At 40.1% G+C, this 26747-nt stretch overlaps 1 protein-coding gene across 2 annotated transcripts in view; it reads left to right on the forward strand.

Moving 5' to 3' along the window:
• Positions 1–26747, forward strand: part of GABRA3 (gamma-aminobutyric acid type A receptor subunit alpha3) — a 406943-nt gene that overhangs the window by 180184 nt on the left and 200012 nt on the right. For both annotated transcript variants that reach the window (XM_037822441.1, XM_037822442.1), the window contains exon 3: positions 18297–18418. In XM_037822441.1, coding sequence (XP_037678369.1) covers positions 18297–18418 — 122 coding nt within the window. The remainder of the gene's footprint in view (positions 1–18296; positions 18419–26747) is intronic.

Genomic DNA, 26747 nt, shown 5'->3' on the forward strand with positions numbered 1-26747 from the left:
CACTGTGGTTCCTGTCTGGGTTGGGCTAAAACCACAGCCAGAGCTGGGACCCAGCGATCTAAATTTGCCAATCAAAAGCAGTGGTCAGTACTCAGCCATACCCCCTCAAACCCCATTCTTGGGGAGGAGGGCTGCCACATCCTTCTCTGTCCAAAACAGCCAGCCAGGTACCAGACCCAAGGTAGCTTGCCAGCCCCTGCTGTGGAGCAAGTTACTCACAGGTTTGTTTGTTTTTTTTTTCTTTTTTTGAGGGGGGGAGTTTCTCAGTTTCTTTGTTCTGCTCTTCCCTGGATGCTGGACAGTGCTCCCCTGGCCTCTGGATCCCCAACACAGTTGTTTCAGACAGTTTCTGCCTGACCACTAGCTGATTTTGGAGGAGGAGTGTGTCCTGTAACTCCGTACTCTGCCATCTTCCCTAGACATTTTACCCAAATATGTATTTTTAGGAGATATTTAAAATGGAAAAAACTTTAGTGATAGGTTTTGGAAACTAGAAGTCCAAACCCTAGATGTTGGCAAGGCCGTGCTTTCTCCCGGCATTGGTAGCATTCTGGTAATGGCAGTCCTCCATCAAATTGCAATCTCTCACCTCTCTGGCTACTATGGTTTCTTCCTTTGGCTTTCTCTGATTTGCATGTGCATTTTATTACCTGTAGGAAATAAGAAGTGGAGTTACACACCAAACAATACAATATAGTAGTACTGGCATTTATAATTGCCCATATGATTAGCTTTATCAGAGTTCTTTATTTCTTTTTGCTGCTTTGAACCACTGTCTAGTGTCCTCTCCTTTCAGTCTACAGAACCCCCTTTAACATTACTTATAGGGTAGAAGTAGTAGTAATGAACTTACTGAGCTTTTATTTATCTGGGAATGTTTAATCTCTCCTTCATTTTTGAAAGAAAGTCTCACTGGATGCAAAATTTGTGGTTGGTGATTGTTTTCTCTCAGCATTTAAAATATTTCAACTGACTGCCTTCTTTCCTCAATGGTTTCTAATGAGAAATTGACAATCTAATTGAGACTCCCTTGTATATAACACACCGCTTTTTTTTCCTGTAGCTTTCAGAACTCTCTCCTTTTCCTTGGCATTAGACAGTTTGATTTCCATATGTCTGGGCATGATTCTCTTTGAGATTTTGCTGTTAGGGGTTCACTGGGATTCTTGAGTGTGCACATTCTCATCTTTTGCTTATTTTGGTAAGTTCTCTGTCATTTATTTGAATATTCCTTCTGTCCCTTTCTCTCTTTCTTGTCCTTTCAGGACTCTCATAATTCATATATTGGTATGCTTGATGGTATCCCAGAAGTCCCTTAAGCTATTCTTGCTTTAATAATTATTTTTTCTTTCTGTTCCTCAGCCCAACTCATTTCAATTTTCTTGTCATTCCGTTCACTGATTCTTTCTTCTGCCAGATCCAATCTGTTGTTGAAACCCTCCTGAGAATTTTTCACTTCATTTATTGTGGTCTTCAACTCCAGTATTTCTGTTTGGTTACTTTTTAAAATTTCTATATCTCTATTGAGATTCTCATATTGTTCATGCATTGTTTTTCAGTTATACTTCAGTTCTTTATCTTTATTTTCCTTCATCTTCTTGAACATATTGAAGATCTTTTTTTTTTAAGTTTTTGTCTTATATGTCCACTGTCTGGTCTCCTTTGTTGATGTTTTCTGGATTTTTATTCTCTTCCTTTGGATTTGCCATCATTTCCTGTTTCTTTTTTTTTTTTTTTTTTTTGTCTTATAATCTTTTGTTGCACCCTGTACATTTTAATATTTTAAAATGTTAACTCTGGAATTTATTCTCTGAGATGTCTGTTTCTTGAGTTTGCAACTGGTTGGTGATATAACAGATATTTTCTTGAGTGTCAGGAGCTAACAAAACCAAGAAAACTTAAGGAAAAAGCTCCTTTCACCTTCTTTGCAAATTGGTTTTATGTTGACTGGTACTCTCCTTCAGAATTCAACCATTTTATCAGGAAGGTCTGTCCAAGGTGAATGCAAAGTGCCAGGTTTCCCTGTCTTTTCTGGTTCTGTGTCTTGTCTTGGGCTTGTGCTTGCTAGTGGGCTTGGGATTTCCTCTGTTTACAGCTTAAAGACCTCCTCTACTTCCCAGGAAACAGATTTTCTTTCTCTCCTGGTGTTCTATCACAGGAATTAAAGCAGGAAAGCTTTTGCCTCAGTCTGCCTGCCTCAGTTGTTTCTTAGGCATCTTTCACTGTCTGAAGCTGCTTTTGCCTGGAGGGCAAAGTCTGAGAAGGAAGAGCCTGCAGGAGAGAAGTTTCCCAAGTCAGTCTTTCCTAGTTGGAGTAAAGCCAGGGACCCACCAAGGGAATGCCAGCTGGGTCCAAACTGCTCTGGGGAGGCGATGATGGAGGTGCCAGGAAGGATGCCAGGAATTTCTTTCATGGCTTCCCAAAGTTGCACTTTCTTGACTTTTGGCAACTTCCCAGCAAATGCAGCCCTTCAACTGTCCTCTGCAGCTCCGAGGAAACCCACAGAATTTAAGTGTCTTCCACTTTCTCTGTCCAGGCTGGGTTTGAACAATGGCTGTCCTCAGAGTTGGACCCCCAGTGATCTGAAGTATCTACTGAAAACAGTGATCAGTTATTGGACTATGCCTCCCCAGGATCCTGGGGAACTAGGAATTTTGCCTCTTTCTGGCACCAGCAAGCTATGCCAGCAGTCGAACCGCACTGCTGCCTGCCATCTGAGTGGGGAATGGGTAGTAGTAACTGTTGTGTGGAGAAAAAATTCACTGGTATTTACCACAATTTATCAGCCTCTTCCTCCTGCTCTTCCCTGGATGATTCGCAGTATTTTACTGGACCCTGGAGTTTCAAAATAGTTGACTCAGACTGTTCGTGCCTGTTTAATATTTATTCTGGTAGAGGTGATGCCTGACAGAGGTGGGAGGTTCTCTACCCAATGTGCATAACAGCCAACCCATGACACTGGGGTTTCAAGGAGAGAAAGAGTTTATGGTTAGGCATGAAGCAGGAGATCAGATGGCCTATTGACCTAAAAATCTGTCTCTTGAACTGCAGTAATTCTGATAGTTGTATAGTATCAAAAGATGGGCAGGTTTTAGGATAATGAATGCAATGGGCCCAGATGATGTAATTATAGGTGATTTAATTATTGAGCATGTGCAGATTGACTACATGCTTGGTCACAGAATGGATATAAGAAAATGGTGGCCTTAATATGATGATGGGTGTGATTTTCAGTATTATAATGAGGTATAGAACACTTATGGTTAAGGTCTAAGGTACAGCATATGGCAGATGGGCCCATTTTGGTTAGATCCACCTTCTTTATCAAGAAAGCCTTGGAATTGGGGTGGGTTAGTTCTGGGCTGACTCAAGGCCCTTCATTAATAAACATTAGGGGCTGTCTTTAGTGATCATAAGACTCTAAAGTTGAAAAACCAGATGAAATGAGTAAAAGTGAGGGTCAGACACAAGATTTTTACAACCATAAGGGCACAAGATAAATGCTCTACAATCATTATCAGAGATCAAGGCAGCTGGATTACAGTTCAGAGATTTTGGGTATTTCCCTCTGTCTAATATACCAGAAAGTAAATAAGGAATATCTATATAATGATTCCAGTAATCATAAGCATCCCCTAAATCCTAATTTCTTGGTTACAGAGCGACTGATTTATAAAGCTTCCTACTCTGCCATCTTCCCACAATTCTCCCATGCTTCATGTCTGATTTTAGTTATTTACGTCCTCTTTTTTTCTTTGTCAGTCTAGCTAAAAGGTTGTTGATTTTATTGATCTTTTTGAAGAACCAAGTTTTAATTTCATTGAGTCTCTATACTGTATTTTTTTATAATAAATTTTATTTTGAAATAAGTTCAATCTTACAGGAACAGTTGTAAAAACAGTACAAACCCCATACATAGAACTCCATCATACCCCGACCCCCCTCCCCTGATATCCCGATCCATCACCTTTAAGATCCTGTCACACCACTGTCTCTTTCTTTCCCTCCCTCCCTAACACCCATCATCTATTGCTCTGTCCTCTGAACATATGAGAGCAAGCTACACATATCTTTGAACAAACAATATAATTCACATATACCTTTCCCATGGACAAGAACTTTATTTTATGCAATCTCATTAAACGCAGCTAAGAAGTTCAAGAAATTCAACATTGATATAAAGCTTACATTCTATATTTCCTTTTTTTTTTCTTGTGTCCCATCTGTGTCCCTTTGAGCCTCCTCTCCTCCGACCTCAGATCCCATCCAGGATCATCCCTGGCATTTAATTTTCATCTATTTAGACTGGTTTTTTTTTTTTTTCAATTGTGGAAAGATATATATAGCCTAAATCTTCCTATTCCACCCCTCCCTAGCATTCCATTAGTGGGATTAATCACATTTAGAAAGTTGCAATACTATCACCTTCCGACCATCCATTTCTAGAAGTTTCCCTTCACCCCAAACCAAAACCCCTACTCTCATTTCTTAACTCCCCATTGTCCCTTCCCCCACTTCTTGGAACCCCTACTCTACTTTTCATCTCTTTGGTCGTATTCTCTGATACTTTCTTTGTGTTTACCACGGGGCTTAAATTTAACCTCTTAAATCTATAACAATCTTGTTTTTCTTTGATACCAACTTAACTTCAATAGGACACATAAACTGTGTTCCTATACTCCTCCATTCCCCCACCTTTATGTAGTTCTTGTCAAGAATTACATATTTTACATTGAGTCCAAAACCATCTATTTATCATTACAGTTTATGTATTTTAGATACTGTAGGAAGTAAATAGTGGAGTTATAAATCAACAATACAGTAGTATTGGTCTTTATATTTACCATGTGATCTTTACTGGAAATCTTTATTTCTTCATGTGGTTTCAGTCAATTGTTTAGTGTCCCTTCCTTTCAGCCTGCTTAGGACTGATCTACTGGTGATGAAGTCCCTCAGCTTTTGATTATCTGGGAATGTTTTCATCTCCCCCTCATTTTTATCCTTCAGGTGTTTGTGAATTCTCCAAGTCTCCGATGGTTATTGACTTCTATTTGTATTCCACTGTGGTCAGAGAATGTGCTTTGAACAAATTCATTTTTTTATTTTTTATTTTATTGAGGCTTGTTTTTTATGTCCCCGCATACAGTCCATTCTGGAGAAAGAGCCGTGATCGCTAGTGAAGAACGTGTGTCCCAGTGACCTGGGATGTAATATTCGATACATGTCTGTTAAAAGTCTCTATCTCTCTCTCTCATTTCTTTGTTTCTCTGTTGGTAGGGCTCGCTTTAGTATCTGAAGTAGGGCAGGTCTTTTATTAGCAAACTCTCTCGGCATTTGTTTGTCTGTGAAAAATTTAAGCTCTCCCTCAAATTTGAAGGAGAGTTTTGCTGGATAAAGTATTCTTGGTTGGAAATTTTTCTCTCTCAGAATTTTAAATATGTCATGCCACTGCCTTCTCGCCTCCATGGTGGCTGCTGAGTAGTCATTACTTAGTATTATGTTGTTTCCTTTGTATGTGGTGAATTTCTTTTCTCCTGCTGCTTTCAGAACTTGCTCCTTCTCTTCAGTATTTGACAGTCTGATCAGAATATGTCTTGGAGTGGGTTTGTTTGAATTTATTCTATTTGGAGTTCGCTGGGCATTTATGCTTTGTGTATTTATATTGTGTAGAAGGTTGGGAAGTTTTCCCCAACAATTTCTTTGAATACTCCTTCTAGACCTTTACCCTTCTCTTCCCCTTCTGGGACACCAATGAGTCTTAAATTTAGATGTTTTATTTTATCTATCGTATCCCTGAGATCCATTTCGATTTTTTCAATTTTTTCCCCATTCTTTCTTTTGTTCTTTCATTTCTGTTCTGTGGTCCTTGAGGAGGCTGAGTTGTTGTTCAACTTCCTATAATCTTGTATTATGAGTATCCAGAGTCTTTTTAATTTGGCCTACAGTTTCTTTAATTTCCATAAGATCTTCTTTTTTTTTATTTACTCTTGCAATATCTTCTTTATGCTCTTCTAGGGTCTTTTTTATGTCTTTTATATTCTGTGCCATGCTCTTCTTCAAGTCTTTTATATCCTGTGCCATGCTCTCTTTGCCTGTCTGTAGTTCTTTGATTAATTCTGCCAGGAACTGTGTGTCTTCGGATCTTTTGATTTGAGTGTTTGGGTTCGGGTTCTCCATGTTGTCTGGTTTTAACATATGCTTTAAGATTTTCTGTTGTTTTTGGCCTCTTGGCATTTGCTTTACTTGATCTTTAATTTGTTAGAATTGCAGCTTGGTGACATACACTTTCTCTAACTAACCAGCAGATGGCGTCCGTGAGTCACTTATTCCCCTTAAGTCAGTTCTTCCCAACTTTGTGGTGTGTGGGGATCTGATTCTTTTGAGGTCCAATTGGTACACTTAATTTGGGTGTGTTGTCAGTGCTGTCTGCCCTCAATGAGGGGTGTGTGCCTGAGCGGTTAGGGAGGAAGGGCAGGTTTAATAATCAAACCTCCCAGATGTTCCCGGAGATTTAAGGCTGTTCTCTGTTGCTGACACAAAAGTCCTTGGTATTGGCGTAGGTTCCCTGGGATTTCCGAGGAGTTCCCCCCTCCCTGCTGTGCTTTTCCAGGACCTCTGCTGAGGAGGGGAGGGCCGTGCCATGTCACAAGTGAGCGCCAGCCTCCAGGGAAGCCCTGGACCGCCGGGCTGTGTAGGGTTGTTCCCAGCCCGCTTCAAAGATGGCTGAATGGAATGCATTAACTTCCCCATTTCTGCACAGCTCCGCTCTCCCAGCTCCGGGACGATCAGCCGTGGGTGTATTCAAGGCCACTGTCCGTGGCTGATATTGTGTCATGTGAGCAGTGCTGCGGGAAAGACTCCCTGTCAGGCTGGGTTTCTTGTCTCGGGTCTGTGCTGTGTGTTCAGCCGGGCAGGAGCAGCCCCGCCTGCTGGGGTGATGGCTGGGAGGCTGGGTTTCTCGGCTCAGCTCTGGCTGTGTGCTTGGCCCCGGGCAGGAGTAGCCCTGCCCGCTGGGGAGACGGCTGTGAGGCTGGGTTTCTCGGCTGGGCTCTGTGCTGTGTGTTCGGCCTGGGCAGGAGCAGCCCTGCCCGCTGGGGAGACGGCTGGCGAGGCTGGGTCTCTCGGCTTGGCTCTGCGCTGCGTGCTCGGCCCCGGGCAGAAGCAGCCCCACCTGCTGGGGAGGTGGCTGCGAGGCTGGGTTTCTTGGCTCGGCTCTGCGCTGCGTGCTCGGCCCCGGGCAGGAGTAGCCCCGCCTGCTGGGGAGACGGCTGCGAGGCTGGATTTCTCAGCTCGGCTCTGTGCTGTGTGTTCGGCCTGGGCAGGAGTAGCCCCGCCCGCTGGGGAGACGGCTGCGAGGCTGGGTTTCTCAGCTCGGCTCTGTGCTGTGTGTTCGGCCTGGGCAGGAGTAGCCCCACCCGCTGAGAAGATGGATGTCAGGTTGGGTTTCTTGGCTTGGCTCTGTGCTGTGTGTTTGGCCCCGGGCAGGAGTAGCCCTGCCTGCTGGGGAGACGGCTACAAGTCATGCGTCTCCCCTTTGTTTCCCTGGACCCGAGACAATCAGCAGTGGGTGTGGGAAGGGGTATCCTCCACCCCAGACACCGAGGCATTAGTCCAGACCACTCCCGTCTTATCTGCAGCTGTTCCCAGGCTTCTTTTTTTTTTTAAAAAAAAAACTCCAACCCACCGTTTCCCCACACTGCAGCATGGCTGAGGGATTCAACCTACTCACTCACTTGTTTCAGAATGCAGACTCCTGGTTTCACCAAACACACGTTCCCTGTGGCTTTAGCAGAACTTGTCTGGCTGGTGCTACTCTGGAAGTGGTATTCTGCATCCTTTCTGGTTTTTTATCTAGTGTTTTCCACGGAGGTGTTTTTTTCTCTGTCTCACCTAGTCGCCATCTTAGGTTCCTCCTCTCTATACTGTATTTTTATTCTCCATTTCATTTATCTTCACTCTAATCTTTGTTTACTTTAGGTTTAGTTTTCTTTTTCTAAATCCTCCAGTTGTGAGGTTAGATATCTGATTTGAGATCTTTCTTCTTTTTTAATGTAAGCATTTAGAGGTATAATTCCCCTTCTCAGCATGGTCTTTGCTGCATCCCATAAGTTTTGGTATGTCACGTTTTCATTTTATTTTGCCTGAAAATATTTCCTAATTGCCCTTGTGATTTCTTCTTTGATCCATTTGTTGTTGAAGAACATGTGGTTTAATTTACACATAGATGTGAGTTTGACTTCCATGTGTCTGGGTGTATTTCTGAGTCTTTCCATCTTCTCTCATCATTTTCACAGTAATGTCCAGAGCCAAGGGCTACAAAATTATTTATATGGCCTTGGAATCTTGGCACATGAGGCCATTTTTTGCTCTTTCCCTCAGTCTGGAAAACGAAATCAATTCTGCTCTATTAGCTCCTCATGTATCTGATTTCATTGGGCCATGATAGATGTTCTAAATGAGGTGAAGGTTCTAAACAAATGAATCTTATCTCTTTAAGTGTTAAAGTCTTTTTAATTTTAACTCTGAGAATAAAGTTTTCTAAATATGCATTGCATATTTTCTTATATTCCCAAATAAGTATTTTAAACAGAATTGTCCATTTTCTTGGTGACATAATCATTATAAAGAAAATTCATTATTTTCATTCTCTGCTCTTTTCTTTTTCTGTCTTCATCCTCATTATTAGTTGTCACTTTCCCTGTTTACATTATGCCTGTTGGTTTCAAATTTCTCATCTCTTGATGCTGAGAAAACCACATAACTAATCCTTTTATTAATTATATTATAGGAGAGGCCAAGAGATCTTGTGTGAAAAAATAGAGTGAATGTTTGGTTTTTATACAGGGGAGTAACAACTACATGTTTCTTGAATTTAGACACATTTTGTTGTTGTTTACTTTCTTCCAAGTCTAAAGCAAATAATAAATGATACTACCATAAGCTTGGCTCTGAATTTTAGGGTTGGCACTCTATTTGTATTTGGCAGAAATAGAGGAACCCACACAACTTAAAAATATATGGTATATACAGATATTTCCGATAGTTCACAGAGCTGTTGTTTCTTTCTTTCTTTTTTTTTTTTTGTTAGTGTTCATACCTCTTTGATGATATTTTCATGTGGAGAAAAAATCCATTTTCTGTATTATTTTATCCACCTCAGATGATTTATTCAATTAAGTCACCTGAGTTAGCTTCTCAGAAGCTTCAACAGTCAACAACTTTTTGTTAGCTGGTGCTTTGTATAAAAAATGTGCAAATGCAATAGTTCTCAAAGTTCTGTATGTATAAGCAAGGAAGCAGGTTCCATACCTGGAGATTGTGATTTAGTAGCTCTGAGGATAGGGCCTAATAATCTGCACTTTATCAAATACCCCAGATGACTCTGATGTAAGGAATCTTTGGACAATACTTTTGGAACACAATCCCTGTTTTCAAGGAATTAACAGTATAGTTAGGGGGATGAAATTCTGGAATTTTAGAACAGCAGGAGTAGAAAAATCCATAGAAAGCAATAATATGATTCCTTGTTTTGTGAAGAAACTAAGGCCCAGAAAGGGAAGTTGACTTACCCAAGACCATACAGAAAATTAATAGTGGAACTAGGTCTAGAACATTGGTCCTATGATTCCCAGTCCTGTATTCTTGAGGAAAAGCTACAGGGAACCATTTCAGCTTCATGTAAGGAAGATATTTCTTGTACCCCCACTTTCTGGTTCAGTGTTTTGACCGTCAGTAAATGAGAACTATGTATGAGAACAGTGTTATGTTGAACCATTATGAAATTGCCATTTTTTCTGAGTCAAAGTTGTTGAATATAAGAAACTTCATAATGGATCAACCAAATAAAATAACCATAGTAGCAAGTAAGTGCAAAATGGATCCTCTGTTCAAGTCTGACTGCAATTGCCTGAAACTTGAGACCTCTATCAGTCAGGGTCCCAAAGAAAACAGATGGGGCATTGCAATTAAGATTATCTGAGGAGGGTGGTTAGCAAAGAGACTAATTATAAAGGTATAGGCTAGGTGTAGGGGAACCACAAGGATAGAGGAACCTAAGGGCAGCAGCAACAGACATGTCATGTAGAACAGGTTTCCTTGGGAGATGCAGAAAACTTCAGTGAAGGAAACAGCCATCCTGAGGAGATTACACAGGGAGTGATCCAGAGGATTAAATGCCCAGTTTTTACTCTTCTTACTCCATCTGATTTTCAGCCATGGGAGGCCTGTTGATGTAGTTCTTGCAGGTCATACTTCTAAGAAAGAGAGAAGGGTGATGAAGAGTAGAGACTATATCTGAAGGGCAAATAGCAGCTTTTGGGCACAAGGCCTCAGAGTTACACATTTCAGAGTAGAGTGGTGACCTGGATTTTGGAAGCTGGTGGCACTGTATCAACACTTTTTCTGGATCAAGAGTGTATTGTGGTAGTGTTCATACTGATAACAGATGCTGTGAACTGAGGAGGAGATGATTGGGGGGTAGGGTGGCATATTGGTTTCCTTGTCACATCCCTAGCCTGACTTAGTGCCACTGTTCCAAATATGTCAATCCTTGTAAGTTTCTGTGTTCATCTTGAAATGTGTTTGCTCAGTCCTTTTAATATCAGAATAAACCAGTGCCTATGGTCACATGTGTATATACTGTGATTTGAAGTATGTATGAAAAATCCAGTACCTTCCTTATACATGCAGTATGGTGTGGTGGCTTGGAGCTATGTACCCCAGAAAACCATGTTCTTAAACATAATCCATTTCTGTGAGTGTGAACTACTTGTAAATAGGACCTTTTGATGACATTTCTTCAGTTAAGATGTGGCCCAGTTGTATCAGGATGGTTCTTAATCCTGTTACTGAAGGTGTTAGAGGGAAAGCCACAGAAAGAGAGAAAGCCACAGGGAGCTGCCAGAAGCAGAAAGTCAATGGAACCTAGAAGAAAAAGGAGAAGCCGGGGAGGCTGCCATGTGCATTGTCATGTACAGAAAAGCCAAGGAGCAAGGATGGCTGGCACCCAACACCACTCTTCTGTGAGAAAGCATTATCTTAATGTCCCCTTGATTTTGGACTATTCCTAGCCTCAAAACTGTGAGCCAATAAATTCCTGTTGTTTAATCCAACCCATTGCATGGTATTTGTGTTAGCAGCCAGGAAAGTAAAACAGGTGAACCAATGTATTAATAACTCTTAACATTGTATCATCAAATCTTAGATTCTCAGAACCACATGTGGTACCTGAGAGGCAGTCAATCCTAAATGCCTACCCAGGCAAGAATCCCTCTGCATTTTTCCTGATGATTTATTGGCCACCTTGAATCCCACCAGTGATAAACTGCATTACTACCACAGGTCTTAGCTCTAGGAGTTGGAAAGTGTTTCCTATATTGAGCTCAAGCCCACTTTTTCCTAAAGCCTACCACATGTAATATGTGCTTACTCTTCCACATAACAGCTCTTGTAGGAGATACTCCACACTTTCTTTTCTACAGGCTAACTCTAATTTCCGTCATCTGTTCTCCCCATATGATACGGTTTTCCAGACATTGCTTCAAATTGGAAACACTCCTTTGCTGTCTACTTAGGTATTTTTGAAACTCAGTTCAAGACTCTACCCTTATTTATAGCTGTCATTTCATCTTGTTAATTTAAAGCTTATATTTAAATAGCTCTTACTATATACCAAGCACTATCTAAGTGCTTTATGTATGTTAATTCACATAATCCTTATAACAGGCTTGTTAGCAAGGTGCTGCTATAATCCCCCATTTTACAGATAAAATACAAAGTACAGAGAGGTCAAGGAACTTTCCAAGGCTCACATAACAAGAATATGGCAGAGCCAGGACTGAAACCCAGATAGACTGGCTTAAGAGTCCATGCTATTAACCACTAAAATATATTGGTTTTCACAAATTTGGCTACTTTTAAGTAAGAAATAGGCACATGCCCCATTTCTTTTGTCTACCTGCATATTCACTTATGTGCAGTTATCCCTCAACCTCTGAATTCTTAGGAGTATCTCAGCCACATGGCTGGCTGACCTGAGTAATTTTCTTTTAGGACCTGGAAGAATAAGAAATATCATTTGATACCACTTTTTCCCTTTTGAAGTGGGAAACGTAGCACATATGGCAAAAGCAGGGCTGGGCATTTGAGGCCAGGATCAAGAATATTTTGTGGGTAAGGCTGTGATTTCTTATTGCATCATTTCAGGAAACAAGGTTGTCTCACTATTACTCATGCTAAATTTGACCACTTAGTTAAAGTGAGGACATCCAGGTCTCTCCATTGCATGTATATACCAGCCACCAGGACTGATTGAGTGACCGAGAGCTGGTGGTCAGCAGTGATCACTTCTGTGACCATGACTGTGGCTGTGGGTTGGAAAGCAAGTAATAGTGGGGAAAGACAAAATTCCTGTAATTTTCTCTTATTTTGTGCCAAAATTATTTTCTCCAAGTCAACAGTGTTATAAATGATTCTCAGGCTAGCCTATTAAGGACCACTTAACCAGAAATGTTGCTGAAATAGTGCTTGTGCATTGGCACTGTGGTTACAATCATTTGGATAAATTATGAGAAAGACTTGCATAGTTTTGCCTGGAAATGTAGCTACCCTTTATGACATTGTTTCAAGGGAATAATGTACCCTTAATTGTTTGCAAACTTCTGGAACACGGTCCTTTTTAAACTGAGGCATTTCTGCTGATAGTCATAGAAGGACATTATATCTCTAAGGACATTATATCTCTAAGATATATAACCTTCTTAGTTTATCATTCAAAACATGTTGTAGTCAAATCTTCCTGTGCATTTCTGTGAAGCAGTGGCTTTCGCTTACTAAGAAGTCATGAGGGGCTCGGTTTTTATTTTACTTTAACTTGGCAAATCAAGTTAGTGTGAACAGGTGGGGCGCATGTTGAGTGGGTGTGTCTCAAAGCAATACTTCTCCAGTTTCATTACCAGTCTATAGAAGCTATTAAGAAAAGGACAGCTGTCTTTTTTAGATGGATTGGGCATATTCTAGCCAGAAATCAGTTGTTTTTTTCTTTCTAGCAGTTTGTGTAAAGACATTACAGTGTCTATTATTGAATTCCAGGTGTTTCTCACTCTCTTCCTAGACTATAACTGACATCCCAGCTGCTGAAGCTTTAGCTAGACTTTTCCACTTATGGGAAAGGCTGGGCTAGGAAAATGAAAACATGAGGAGTATTGGGAAATGGTGAGTAATCTGATTTGTCTATGAGATCTTATCAGAGAGAGAAGTAGTAGAATTTGCAGATGAGAAAGTAAATTGGGAACAGATTGCAGAAGGCCATTAATTTTGGAATTTTACTGGTAATCCATGAAGGTTTGTGAGCCGTATGGAGGCATGATATGTGAAATGCAATGTTAGGAAAAATGCCATCCTTTTAATTAAGTAAATTTCTCCTGCCTTTGGATTGTGGTATGAGCAACTCCTAGTCTGTGCCTCTCCTGCTTCCTCCTAATGTAAACATACCTGGATCCTCAATGGGGTTAAACTATTGCTGTTACTGACAACATCCTGGACTAATCTCTAGATGGTCAGTAAGTTTAGCTTTGCCCCTTAGCCTAAAAGTGCATGCCTTTCAAAGGTTTCTCATTGCCTTTTTAGGAGTCTAGGGAAAAAGGAATGAGCAACCCTCAGGCATATTTGAGCTTTACAATTTTCAAAGCAACTTTTGCATATATTTTATTTATTTTTTTATTTCCAAAGTTTTCTAAGGTATGATTTTATTACCCCAGTTTACATGTAAGAAAATAGGTCACATAATCAGTGACTGAGACAGGACTAAATCTGACTCCAATCCTGAGAATTCACCACTGGTCCATTTTGAAACTTGAAAAGTAACTAAACCCACTTAGCCTATACATAATGTATAAGTAACATCATTTTAATGTTTTAATGATGGACTATTATTGCCATATTTAATCCAACCACTAATTACAAATAGGAAGCACAGTAGGCATGGTTATTGCATATTTCTCAACTTAATAAACATTTTCCATTAAGCATACCATCAACTTAATTAACTTTGGACAATTCTTTTTTCTTTATCTTGTCTTAGGTGCCCCATCTGTAAAATGAAGGAAAGAATTAGATGATTTTTAAAGTCCTCACGATACTGGCATACCATTATTCTGACCTTCCCCCTTAAACTACCTTTGAATGAGCAGAGATATAGCATTGTCAGCTTGTTGCAGTTCAGTTTTTGAAGAAGAAAGAGTTCTGATTTGAGTTTCAGATTAAACCACCTTCCAGCTGCCCATGCAATAATTTAGTCCACATAGGGAGAAAAAAATTATCAGTAATCAGCAATAAAAAATCATAGAGAATCCATTAAAAATCATTTTGGAATGATATTTAGCTTAAAAGTTTGAAAGTTATTAGTGAAGAATGCTTCCAACATATCATTACAGAGTCAGCAGGGAATGGGAATTCTCATGGAAGTTAGTATTTCAGTAAGAAAGGCAGCAGAGCATATTGGTCTTACCTCTAGGAATTTTTGATCCAAATTTATCTCTCTTCTTAATTTGGGGTGAGTTCAAAATTTATGTTTGGGAACCTTAGTTTTCGCATCTAAAAATCCACCTGGAGAAGATAATCTCTGAAACTCGTTATAGTTTGTCTATGACTCTCTGAGGCTTTTCCATTCTATCACTTCCCAATAATCCAATAAATGGTTTTTAGTTTAATTCATGGACCTAACTCCCAGAAAACAAATTAGGCTATCACAGTGGGGTATTGATAAAGAGGTTTACACAAAATCAGTTGAGCTGCCACCGCCTCCCTCCTATAACCCATGTGAGGTGGATCCAGAATACTGGTGGATCAAGCCTAGTGTGGGGCTGTCACTTGACAGTATCTGTTATTTATCTCTGTCTCTTTAGCATATTGATGTCAGTTTGTTAATCCTTCCCTACAGTTCCCTCCTTTCTCCTCACCTCCCAATGAGGCATCTGTATCACTTCTAGTGATCTGTTCATTAAATGATCCAAACATCTCTGCTCTTGCTGGCTTCCAGTACCTCCCTGGCTGAAGCTCTCCTTATGGCTTTTTGCTGATATGGGTGCCAATATTTTGTTGTTAATATTTACATTTGAATAATGAGTTGCAGTGCATAAAATACTATTTTAAAAAGGAGAAAACAAACTTTGAATACTTCTAGATATTAGGTGCTAGACCTGGTAATTTTAATATATTATTTAATGTTAATACCACATACCTGTGAAGTTATTTTCATTTTAAATATAATAAAGCTATTACTAGAGGTGTTATATGATTTACCTAAGGTCACATAACTAATAAATTCAAATGCACATCTCTAGGCTCTTTAAGCCTAGTTCCCTTTTTCCTTCTGTGTGTATACATTTTTTGGTGGTTGTTTTTTTTTTTTGTTGTTGTTGTTTTTTACATTTTTTATGGTGAAATATAACATATAAAAAACAGAGATAACGTTCAAAATACGATTTAACAAGTACCTAGAGAGCAAATTTCAAAGAATGTTGTGGGTTACAGTTCCACAATTTCAGTTATTTCCTTGTTGAAATATGTCATATATACAGAAAAGTGATAACTTTGAAAGTACAATTTAACAAGTAGTTATATAGGTAATTTCAAGGGAAATTATGGTTACAGTTCCAAAGATTCAGTTATTTCCTTATTGTAAAATATAACATATATACAGAAAGGTGATAACTTTCAAAGTACAATTTAAGGAGTAGCTATAGAGCTGATTTCAAAGAATGTTATGGGTTACAGTTCCAGCATTTCAGTTATTTCCTTCTAGCTATTCTAATACCCTGGCAACTAAGAAAAAGAAAATTATATAGAGATTCAGTATTCATAATCCTTTGTTGAATCCTACCTTGTCTGTTGTAATCCTTCCTCTCATTTAATCACTTTCTCAATCTACAGGGATGTCTAGGCAGTGACCACCCTAACTTGTTCATATTGAAAGGGGGTGTTGACAGCATGTGGAAGGGGGCTGCATCTGATTGTTGTTCTTGAAGAGGCTGTTGCTTCTGCGTTTTAGGACTTGTCTGGCATAGGAACACTCTTGTGCATTTAAGTTTCTGGGAGAAAAATTTAGTGAGTGAAACTTTTATAGACTCTTAGACGGGGATCTAGCTATTTGGCGACTACTGTTGGTTAGGACTTGGCATACTGTGGCCATTTGGGATATCTAGCTGGAGCTTGCATAAGAGTAACTTCCAGGATAGCATCTAGACTCTATTTGAAATTTCATAGCCACTGTAACCGTATTTTGTTACCTTTCCTTTTCCCCTTTTTGGTAAGAAAGCATTTTCAGTCCCTCAGTGCCAGGGCCAGGCTCATTCCTGGGAGTTGTGTCCCATGTCGCCAGGGAGATTCACTCCCCTGGAGTCATGTCCCATGTGTGTGTGTGTGTGTGTGTGTGTGTGTGTGTGTGTGTGTGTGTGTGGAGGGGGGGTTAATGAATTTATTTGTTGATTTGGGCTTAGAGAGAGAAAGTCCACATCTGAGCAACAAAAGAGGTTCTCTGGAGGTGCCTGTTAGGCATAATTATAAATAGGCTTTGCCTCCCTTTTACAACCATAAGTTCCACAAGAGCAGGCCTCAAGATTGAGGGCTTGACTTATTAAGTAGGGGGTTCCTAATTTCACATAGCATATATTCTGTCCAAGATAAATAGTATCTTGCATTATCTTTGGTTAGTTGTACAATCATCATCACTCTCAATTTTAAACAATTGTCGTAACACAAAACACCCCAAAGCTCTTATCAGCCCCTAATTGTTCATCCCTAGTGTGGGTGTATACACTTTGACATTTGATTCTCTCAAAAACCCTGTAAGTTAGTCAGGGGAAGGATTACTATCCTAGTTTTCCTTTACTTTGTTTTCTGCTCTATCCCAACACAAAAAAAATAGTACACATTGTTGATGTTCAAGAAAGTCGAGGCTCAGTAAAAGCATATTCACATGGTTAATGCTCAGTAAAAATGCATCAAATGATTAAATGAATTGAGGAAATTGGATTCAAAATTAATTTTCCAAGGTTACCAGCTAGAGAGTGGCAGTTTAGAGTTAGAATTGTTCAATTCAGTTGTTTCCATTATTCCATAGATTCCTTCTCAGGGTCTTTTCAAAACAGGAACCTTTCTAACTGCTAGGGATAAATATTGTTGGGAAGGTCTCTTTCCTAACTGGGCTTCCTGTTTCTTTTATGGCCCTGATAACTGGGTTCTAGGAACAGTTCCCTATTATTGTCAGCCTTCTGGGTTCAAGGTAAGAATAGAGAAAAACTGAGACCCAAGAGAATACAGTACAGTAACTTGCCTAATGATGTACCCCGAGTCACCAATAAAAGCTGACACTAGGAATCAGGATTTCTGACCCCTGGTCCATTACTTGATTCTACAGCATACTTCTTGACCTTTGGCAATAGCCATTAGTTTCACCATATCCTTCTTTCCCCTGAACTACCCAGGAACTTTCTCTATTTATAGTCCTCTCAAACTATACCAAGATCTTCCTCACAAAGTGAAAGTATCAGTCCCCGTGCCTGGTCCAGATTAGGTGGTTAGTTAAGTGCATAGTGCTCTGAAAGACTTGAGAAAGCATCCAAACTGGAGAGGCAGGAAGTAGCTGAGGGACACTAGGAAATCAGAAAACTTGTATTATAGCCCTGTCTTTGCTTGTCACTAGCAATATGATGATGAGCAAATTCTGATTCCTCTCTGAACTTCATTTTACTCAGGTATAAAATGATATATTAGGGAGTCTCTTAAGAGTCCTTGTAGCTTTATCTCCACAGGGTTGGGATTGGGGAGACCAGATACAATTCAAGGTTACGTCTGACTCTGCTGTTCTGTAAGCCTATGTTTCTATGGGTAGAAGAGGAGTAAGTTCTCAGTAACAAAGTTTTCCTTCTTTATTTTGAGGCCCATTCATTCATGCAACAAAATTTCATGAATATCAACTGTATGCCAGGTACGATGCTCAGGGACATTCTGTTGAGAATTTCTGCTAGTGTGTCTCCAATGCTGGGAAGGGGCTAGAGCATATCTCTGGTAAAGCTCATGCCAATGCTAGAGTAAGAGCTCAAGTATACTGACCACTGTGTTCTTCCTACACAGGCAATCATTGTGACAAATAGGAAGTTCTTACTGGTTTGGTTACGATATAGGGCTAGTCAATTGGCCCAATCTATTAATTGAAATCTTCTTGAATTAAAATGTTTAGATATGTAATTGTTTCCTTTAAACTGATTTTTTCATCTATTTTTCTTGCACTGCCTCAGGCTCTCTCCTAAGCATGCCCCAGATATTCCTGATGACAGCACTGACAACATCACCATCTTCACCAGAATCCTGGATCGTCTTCTTGATGGCTATGACAACAGGCTGCGCCCTGGGCTTGGAGGTCAGTTATTATTTTAAGATCATATTCTTGACCATTGTCATCTAAATAGATTCATAAGGTGCCTGTAGTAGTCTTTTGACCAATGGGTTTAGTGTAAAGCTGTGATTCTTTCCTCTGAGCACTGGAAATTAGTTCTAATCCCTCATTGCAGTGGATGATATATCTGGTCTGGGTTTGGAAGGTTCTGGATTTCACTTCCATGTACAAAATGAAGTCTGGCTTATTGGCCAAGTGTCCACTCTTGGAACATCACTGTAGTACTTGAGAGATCAGCATTTGTCAAAAAGTTTCATCCCCAGTGAGTGAGCACTAAGGTAGATGCATCTGGGGTATTTTACAACAATGCTTATCCAAGACCATTTCTGGTAAGAAACTGCCAGTCCCTGTCTGGATGGTGGATATGGCCCAGGAACAGCTGGGAAACATGCCTTTGTACCCCCAAACCCTGAGCACATATCAGCTTGATACACCAGAGAGGAGCAATCTACTAACAAGTTAGGATTTTAGTTGGCTACTGGTTTAGAATGATAAGCAATATAATCACAATTAAGTAAATACATTATGGTTATGTCATGGGCTGTGGTGAAAGGGGAAATATTTAGAGAGAAGAAAATGCTAGTCCTCCTTTCATCTATGCAGAGGTGGGCAAATTACAGCATGCAGATCTAATGTGGGCACTGTCTGTTTTTATGAATAAAGTTTTATTGTGGTGGTTCTCAACTGGGATTAATTTTGCCTACTGGGGCATTTGGCAATGTCTGGAGACATTTTGTTTGTCACTTCAAGCATGGGGGGATGCTGTGGGCATCTAGTGGGTAGAGGTTAAGGATGCTGCTAAACATCATATAATACACAGGATGGTCTCTCACAATGAAGATGTATCCCCAAATCAATAGGTTGAGAAACAGTGGCTGAAAAACAGTGTTTAATTGGAACACAGGCACACCCTTTTGCTTACATATTGTCTGTGTCTATTTTGGCACTGTAACAGCAGAGTTGAGTAGTTGCAATAGAAACCAAATGCCCCTCAAAGCCTAAAATATTTACTATCTGGTCCTTTATAGATGTTTACCTACCCTGCCCTCTGTTAATTATTATTCCCTGTGCTGCTCAATTCCAACCTGGAATACAGTGTGCATCTCTGGAACCTGTGCTATAAAAGGGACAATGACAAATTGAAACATGATAAGCAAGTGAACAAATTATTGAGATGACTTAAAAATATCTTAGATGAGAAGCAGTTGGAGGGAGATCTGAAGATGTGAAAAGGTTCAGGAGTAAGTGAGCATTGCCTTTAAGAATCAGAAGGGCTGCCTAAAAGTAATGGGAACTCTATTGTTTTTATGTGACTCTAAGGGGTAAAATTGGAATTAAAAATGGAAGCCATAGGGAGACAGATCTCAGAGCAATATAAAGAAGGTGAGAGTTCAAGTGGCTTTGATATGAGACGATCTGCCTCAAGAGGAAGCAGAGGCTGGGTAACCAATTGGAAGGTTGTATAAGAGAGCCAGGTGTGGGAAAGGTAGTGGGGTACTAAGTGACCTTTTAAAGCATATTTCCAGCTGTAAGAGTTGGGGTTTCTATGATATTATATACCAACTACAGAGTCAGCCTATGACTTAATCAAGTGATGAGATTTATAGTTCATATACAAAAATTTGGAATAAACTACATTAATTTGCATGACAAAATAAGAAAACTCATTTTGAAACCTGATATTTTGCCTGTGTGATTCACATCATATATGTTCTGGCTAGACTGGACAGGATGAGTAAATAGCTGCATATTTCCTGATAGGTTTAACTTAATTTTAATCATATATCAGACACAGACCTAGGAAATTTTTAGTTTCCCAAAAACTTTTGGTGTTGATATGGGGAGAGATATTGGGATCAAATGCCTCCACACAGTCATTTAAGAATATTTATTAAGTGCCTTCAGGGTTACAGGTAGTATGTTAGGTACTGGGGCTGGAGCAGTGGAACTACAAGCATAGTTTCTGGCCTCACGAGCTTAACATCTTGCAAGGAAGAAACAATTGACAAATAATTGCAATAAAATACATGGTGTGTATTGCGTTAAGGGTAATATAGAGTACTATAGCAAATTAAACCAAATGTAAAGAGTCTGAATGTAAAGAGTCAAAGAAGGCTTTCACAAAGAAAGTGATATTTAAGGTGAGACTTGAAAGAAGGATTGGAATGATGTATTTTTAGGAATGAGGATAGATGGAAGGAGCTAGGGTGAGAAGACTATTCCAGGCAGAGTCAATAATATATACTAGTTCCTGAAAATAGGAGACATTGTGGTGCCTTTGGGGAAGTAAAGTCATTTCAATTGGGCTGGATCATAGAGAGTGAAAGAAAACATGGTAAAAGATTAGACCAGAGGAGATTTCCAAGAAGATGGCAGAGTAGGGAGCTCCAGGTCTCACTCCTTCCTCCAAAGCAGCTCATGGACAGGTAGGAGGTGTCTGGAACAACTCTTCTGGGGCTCTGGAGGCCAGGTTAGCACTATACAGCATCCAGGGAAGAGCAGGAAGAAGAGACTGAGAAACTGTGGTAAAGAACTGAGAGTAATTTCTCCTGAAGTGGCTGCTAGCATGCATCCCACACCCTTAAGGCAGGTAGTCTTTGGTCCAGTCCCTGGCCAGTTGCTGTGGACAGAGGGGGGCATGGAAGTCCTCTTTCCCAAGAATGGCAGGAAGGGGGCACAGCTGAGCACTGATCAGGGCTTTTGATTGGTGAATTCAAATCACTGGGTCTCTGCTCTGAACTACTGCTACAGCCTGACTTAGACTGGAACTGCAAGTGGCCATTGTTTCAACCTTGCCGCCAACAGTGGCAGAGACAGTAGAGGTTTAAAGACACAGTACCTCCTTATGGCTGTGGGGAACACCTTGCTGAAAAGTACCATCTGCAGGGCAGGCCAGAAAAATGCAGCTTTGGGGAGTCATCAAAAAAGGCTTCTGCAGTCTTTCGTGACCTCCAAAGGCTCTTTGGAGCTGCTCTGTGCAACCTTTGTGGGTCCCTGGCCCTGTTCTGGCTGGGAAGTACTGACTTGGAAAAGACCTCTCCAGGGTGACCCTCCTCCCAGAATTTTCCCTGCAGGGAAAGACAGCTAGAAACAGTAAAAGGAATGTGAAAAAAGAAAAAAAAAAACTACAGAGGCAAAACAAAAACAAACTTAATAGATCAAGATTCCTGGAGAAGGAACAGAGGAAAGGAAGAATTCTCATAGGGGTGAAATGACTGCACAATTTTTAAGTGCAGTCTTAAAAATTGTACCACATACACAGGGAAAGAATCAGTTGAAGAAGAGCTGGAAAAATCTGATCAGTTAAACATGGGCAATTCTAAAGGTCTACAATAAGTTGAACCAAGTGTCAAAGAAAAGCCTTAACACAGTAAAACCCTAGGCAAGAGAGAGAAACTGACCTTCAGAGAGTAACCTCATAAAGATAATCAGATACCTAGACATCAGCAAAAAAATTACAAACCATACTAAGAAACAGAAAGATATGGCCCAGTTAAAGGAACAAATAAAAACTTCAGAGGAGATGCATAATTTGAAACAACAAATCAATGGTGTTCAAAAAAATCTCCTAAATCAATTCAAAGAGATGATGTAAAATATGTCTAAAGAGATAAAAGATATTAAGAAGACGCTGGGTGAACATAAAGAAGAATGTGAAAACATAAAAAGAAATATAACAGAAATTATGGGGATGAAAGGCACAATATAAGAGATTAGAAATACACTAGAGAGGCGGGGCAAGATGGCAGACTGGTGAGCTGTAGGTTATAGTTACTCCTCCAGGAAAGTAGTTAGAAAGCCAGGAACTGCGTGGACTGGACACCACAGAGCAATCTGACTTTGGGCATACTTCATACAACACTCATGAAAACGTGGAACTGCTGAGATCAGCGAAATCTGTAAGTTTTTGCGGCCAGGGGACCCGCGCCCCTCCCTGCCAGGCTCAGTCCTGTGGGAGGAGGGGCTGTCAGCTCCGGGAAGGAGAAGGGAGAACTGCAGTGGCAGCCCTTATCGGAAACTCATTCTACTGATCCAGACTCCAACCATAGATAGACTGAGACCAGACACCAGAGAATCTGAGAGCAGCCAGCCCAGCAGAGAGGAGACAGGCATAGAAAAAAAACAACACGAAAAACTCCAAAATAAAAGCGGAGGATTTTTGGAGTTCTGGTGAACATAGAAAGGGGAAGGGCCCTGAGGCGCATATGCAAATCCTGAAGAAAAGCTGATCTCTCTGCCCTGTGGATCTTTCCTTAATGGCCCTGGTTGCTTTGTCTCTTAGCATTTCAATAATCCATTAGATCTCTGAGGAGGGCCTGTTTTTTTTTTTTTTTTTTTTTTTTTTTTTTTTTTTTTAAATCCTTTTTGCTTTTTCTAAAACAATTACTCTAAGAAGCCCAATACAGAAAGCTTCAAAGACTTGCTATTTGGGCAGGTCAAGTCAAGAGCAGAACTAGGAGAGCTCTGAGACAAAACGCAATAATCCAGTGGCTGAGAAAATTCACTAAACACCACAACTTCCCAAGAAAAGGGGGGTGTCCGCTCACAGCCATCATCCTGGTGGACAGGAAACACTCCTGCCCATCGCCAGCCCCATAGCCCAGAACTGCCCCAGACAACCCAGTGTGACGGAAGCGCTTCAAATAACAGGCACACACCACAAAACTGGGCGTGGACATTAGCCTTCCCTGCAACCTCAGCTGATTGTCCCAGAGTTGGGAAGGTAGAGCAGTGTGAATTAACAAAGCCCCATTCAGCCATCATTTCAGCAGACTGGGAGCCTCCCTACACAGCCCACCAGCCCAGAACTGCCCTGGGGGGACGGCACTCACCTGTGACATAGCACAGTCATCCCTCAACAGAGGACCCGGGGTGCACGGCCTGGAAGAGGGGCCCACTTGCAAGTCTCAGGAGCCATACGCCAATACCAAGGACTTGTGGGTCAGTGGCAGAGACAAACTGTGGCAGGACTGAACTGAAGGATTAGACTATTGCAGCAGCTTTAAAACTCTAGGATCACCAGGGAGATTTGATTGTTAGAGCCACCCCCCCCCTGACTGCCCAGAAACACGCCCCATATACAGGGCAGGCAACACCAACTACACACGCAAGCTTGGTACACCAATTGGACCCCACCAGACTCACTCCCCCACTCACCAAAAAGGCTAAGCAGGGGAGAACTGGCTTGTGGAGAACAGGTGGCTCGTGGACACCACCTGCTGGTTAGAGAAAGTGTACTCCATGAAGCTGTAGATCTGATAAATTAGAGATAAGGACTTCAATTGGTCTACAAATCCTAAAAGAACCCTATCAAGTTCAGCAAATGCCACGAGGCCAAAAACAACAGAAAATTATAAAGCATATGAAAAAACCAGACGATATGGATAACCCAAGCCCAAGCACCCAAATCAAAAGACCAGAAGAGACACAGCACCTAGAGCAGCTACTCAAAGAACTAAAGATGAACAATGAGACCATAGTACGGGAGATAAAGGAAATCAAGAAGACTCTAGAAGAGCATAAAGAAGACATTGCAAGACTAAATAAAAAAATGGATGATCTTATGGAAATTAAAGAAACTGTTGACCAAATTAAAAAGATTCTGGACACTCATAGTACAAGACTAGAGGAAGTTGAACAATGAATCAGTGACCTGGAAGATGACAGAATGGAAAATGAAAGCATAAAAGAAAGAATGGGGAAAAAAATTGAAAAAATCGAAATGGACCTCAGGGATATGATAGATAATATGAAACGTCCAAATATAAGACTCATTGGTGTCCCAGAAGGGGAAGAAAAGGGTAAAGGTCTAGGAAGAGTATTCAAAGAAATTGTTGGGGAAAACTTCCCAAATCTTCTAAACAACATAAATACACAAATCATAAATGCTCAGCGAACTCCAAATAGAATAAATCCAAATAAACCCACTCCAAGACATATACTGATCACACTATCAAACACAGAAGTGAAGGAGCAGGTTCTGAAAGCAACAAGAGAAAAGCAATTCACCACATACAAAGGAAACAGCATAAGACTAAGTAGTGACTACTCAGCAGCCACCATGGAGGCGAGAAGGCAGTGGCACGATATATTTAAAATTCTGAGTGAGAAAAATTTCCAGCCAAGAATACTTTATCCAGCAAAGCTCTCCTTCAAATTTGAGGGAGAGCTTAAATTTTTCACAGACAAACAAATGCTGAGAGAATTTGCTAACAAGAGACCTGCCCTACTGGAGACACTCAAGGGAGCTCTATAGACAGAGAAACAAAGAAAGGACAGAGAGACTTGGAGAAAGGTTCAGTACTAAAGAGATTCGGTATGGGTACAATAAAGGATATTAATAGACAGAGGGGAAAAATATGACAAACATAAACCAAAGGATAAGATGGCTGATTCAAGAAATGCCTTCACGGTTATAACGTTGAATGTAAATGGATTAAACTCCCCAATTAAAAGATATAGATTCGCAGAATGGATGAAAAAAAATGAACCATCAATATGTTGCATACAAGAGACTCATCTTAGACACAGGGACACAAAGAAACTGAAAGTAAAAGGATGGAAAAAAATATTTCATGCAAGCTACAGCCAAAAGAAAGCAGGTGTAGCAATATTAATCTCAGATAAAATAGACTTCAAATGCAGGGATGTTTTGAGAGACAAAGAAGGCCACTATGTACTAATAAAAGGGGCAATTCAGCAAGAAGAAATAACAATCGTAAATGTCTATGCACCCAACCAAGGTGCCACAAAATACATGAGAGAAACAGTGGCAAAACTAAAGGAAGCAATTGATGTTTCCACAATAATTGTGGGAGACTTCAACACATCACTCTCTCCTATAGATAGATCAACCAGACAGAAGACCAATAAGGAAATTGAAAACCTAAACAATCTGATAAATGAATTAGATTTAACAGACATATACAGGACATTACATCCCAAATCACCAGGATACACATACTTTTCTAGTGCTCATGGAACTTTCTCCAGAATAGATCATATGCTGGGACATAAAACAAGCCTCAATAAATTTAAAAAGATTGAAATTATTCAAAGCACATTCTCTGACCACAATGGAATACAATTAGAAGTCAATAACCATCAGAGACTTAGAAAATTCACAAATACCTGGAGGTTAAACAACACACTCCTAAACAATCAGTGGGTTAAAGAAGAAATAGCAAGAGAAATTGCTAAATATATAGAGACGAATGAAAATGAGAACACAACATACCAAAACCTATGGGATGCAGCAAAAGCAGTGCTAAGGGGGAAATTTATAGCACTAAACGCATATATTAAAAAGGAAGAAAGAGCCAAAATCAAAGAACTAATGGATCAACTGAAGAAGCTAGAAAATGAACAGCAAACCAATCCTAAACCAAGTACAAGAAAAGAAATAACAAGGATTAAAGCAGAAATAAATGACATAGAGAACAAAATCAATAGAGAGGATAAATATCACCAAAAGTTGGTTCTTTGAGAAGATCAACAAGATTGACAAGCCCCTAGCTAGACTGACAAAATCAAAAAGAGAGAAGACCCATATAAACAAAATAATGAATGAAAAAGGTGACATAACTGCAGATCCTGAAGTAATTAAAAAAATTATAAGAGGATACTGTGAACAACTGTATGGCAACAAACTGGAGAATGTAGAGGAAATGGACAATTTCCTGGAAACATATGAACAACCTAGACTGACCAGAGAAGAAATAGAAGACCTCAACCAACCCATCACAAGCAAAGAGATCCAATCAGTCATCAAAAATCTTCCCACAAATAAATGCCCAGGGCCAGATGGCTTCACAGGGGAATTCTACCAAACTTTCCAGAAAGAACTGACACCAATCTTACTCAAACTCTTTCAAAACATTGAAGAAAATGGAACACTACCTAACTCATTTTATGAAGCTAACATCAATCTAATACCAAAACCAGGCAAAGATGTTACAAAAAAGGAAAACTACTGGCCAATCTCCCTAATGAATATAGATGCAAAAATCCTCAACAAAATACTTGCAAATCGAATCCAAAGACACATTAAAAAAATCATACACCATGACCAAGTGGGGTTTATTCCAGGCATGCAAGGATGGTTCAACATAAGAAAATCAAACAATGTATTACAACACATTAACAAGTCAAAAGGGAAAAATCAATTGATCATCTCAATAGATGCTGAAAAAGCATTTGACAAAATCCAACATCCGTTTTTGATAAAAACACTTCAAAAGGTAGGAATTGAAGGAAACTTCCTCAACATGATAAAGAGCATATATGAAAAACC

This window comes from Choloepus didactylus, chromosome X, assembly GCF_015220235.1.
Source record: "Choloepus didactylus isolate mChoDid1 chromosome X, mChoDid1.pri, whole genome shotgun sequence".
Lineage (NCBI taxonomy): Eukaryota > Metazoa > Chordata > Mammalia > Pilosa > Megalonychidae > Choloepus > Choloepus didactylus.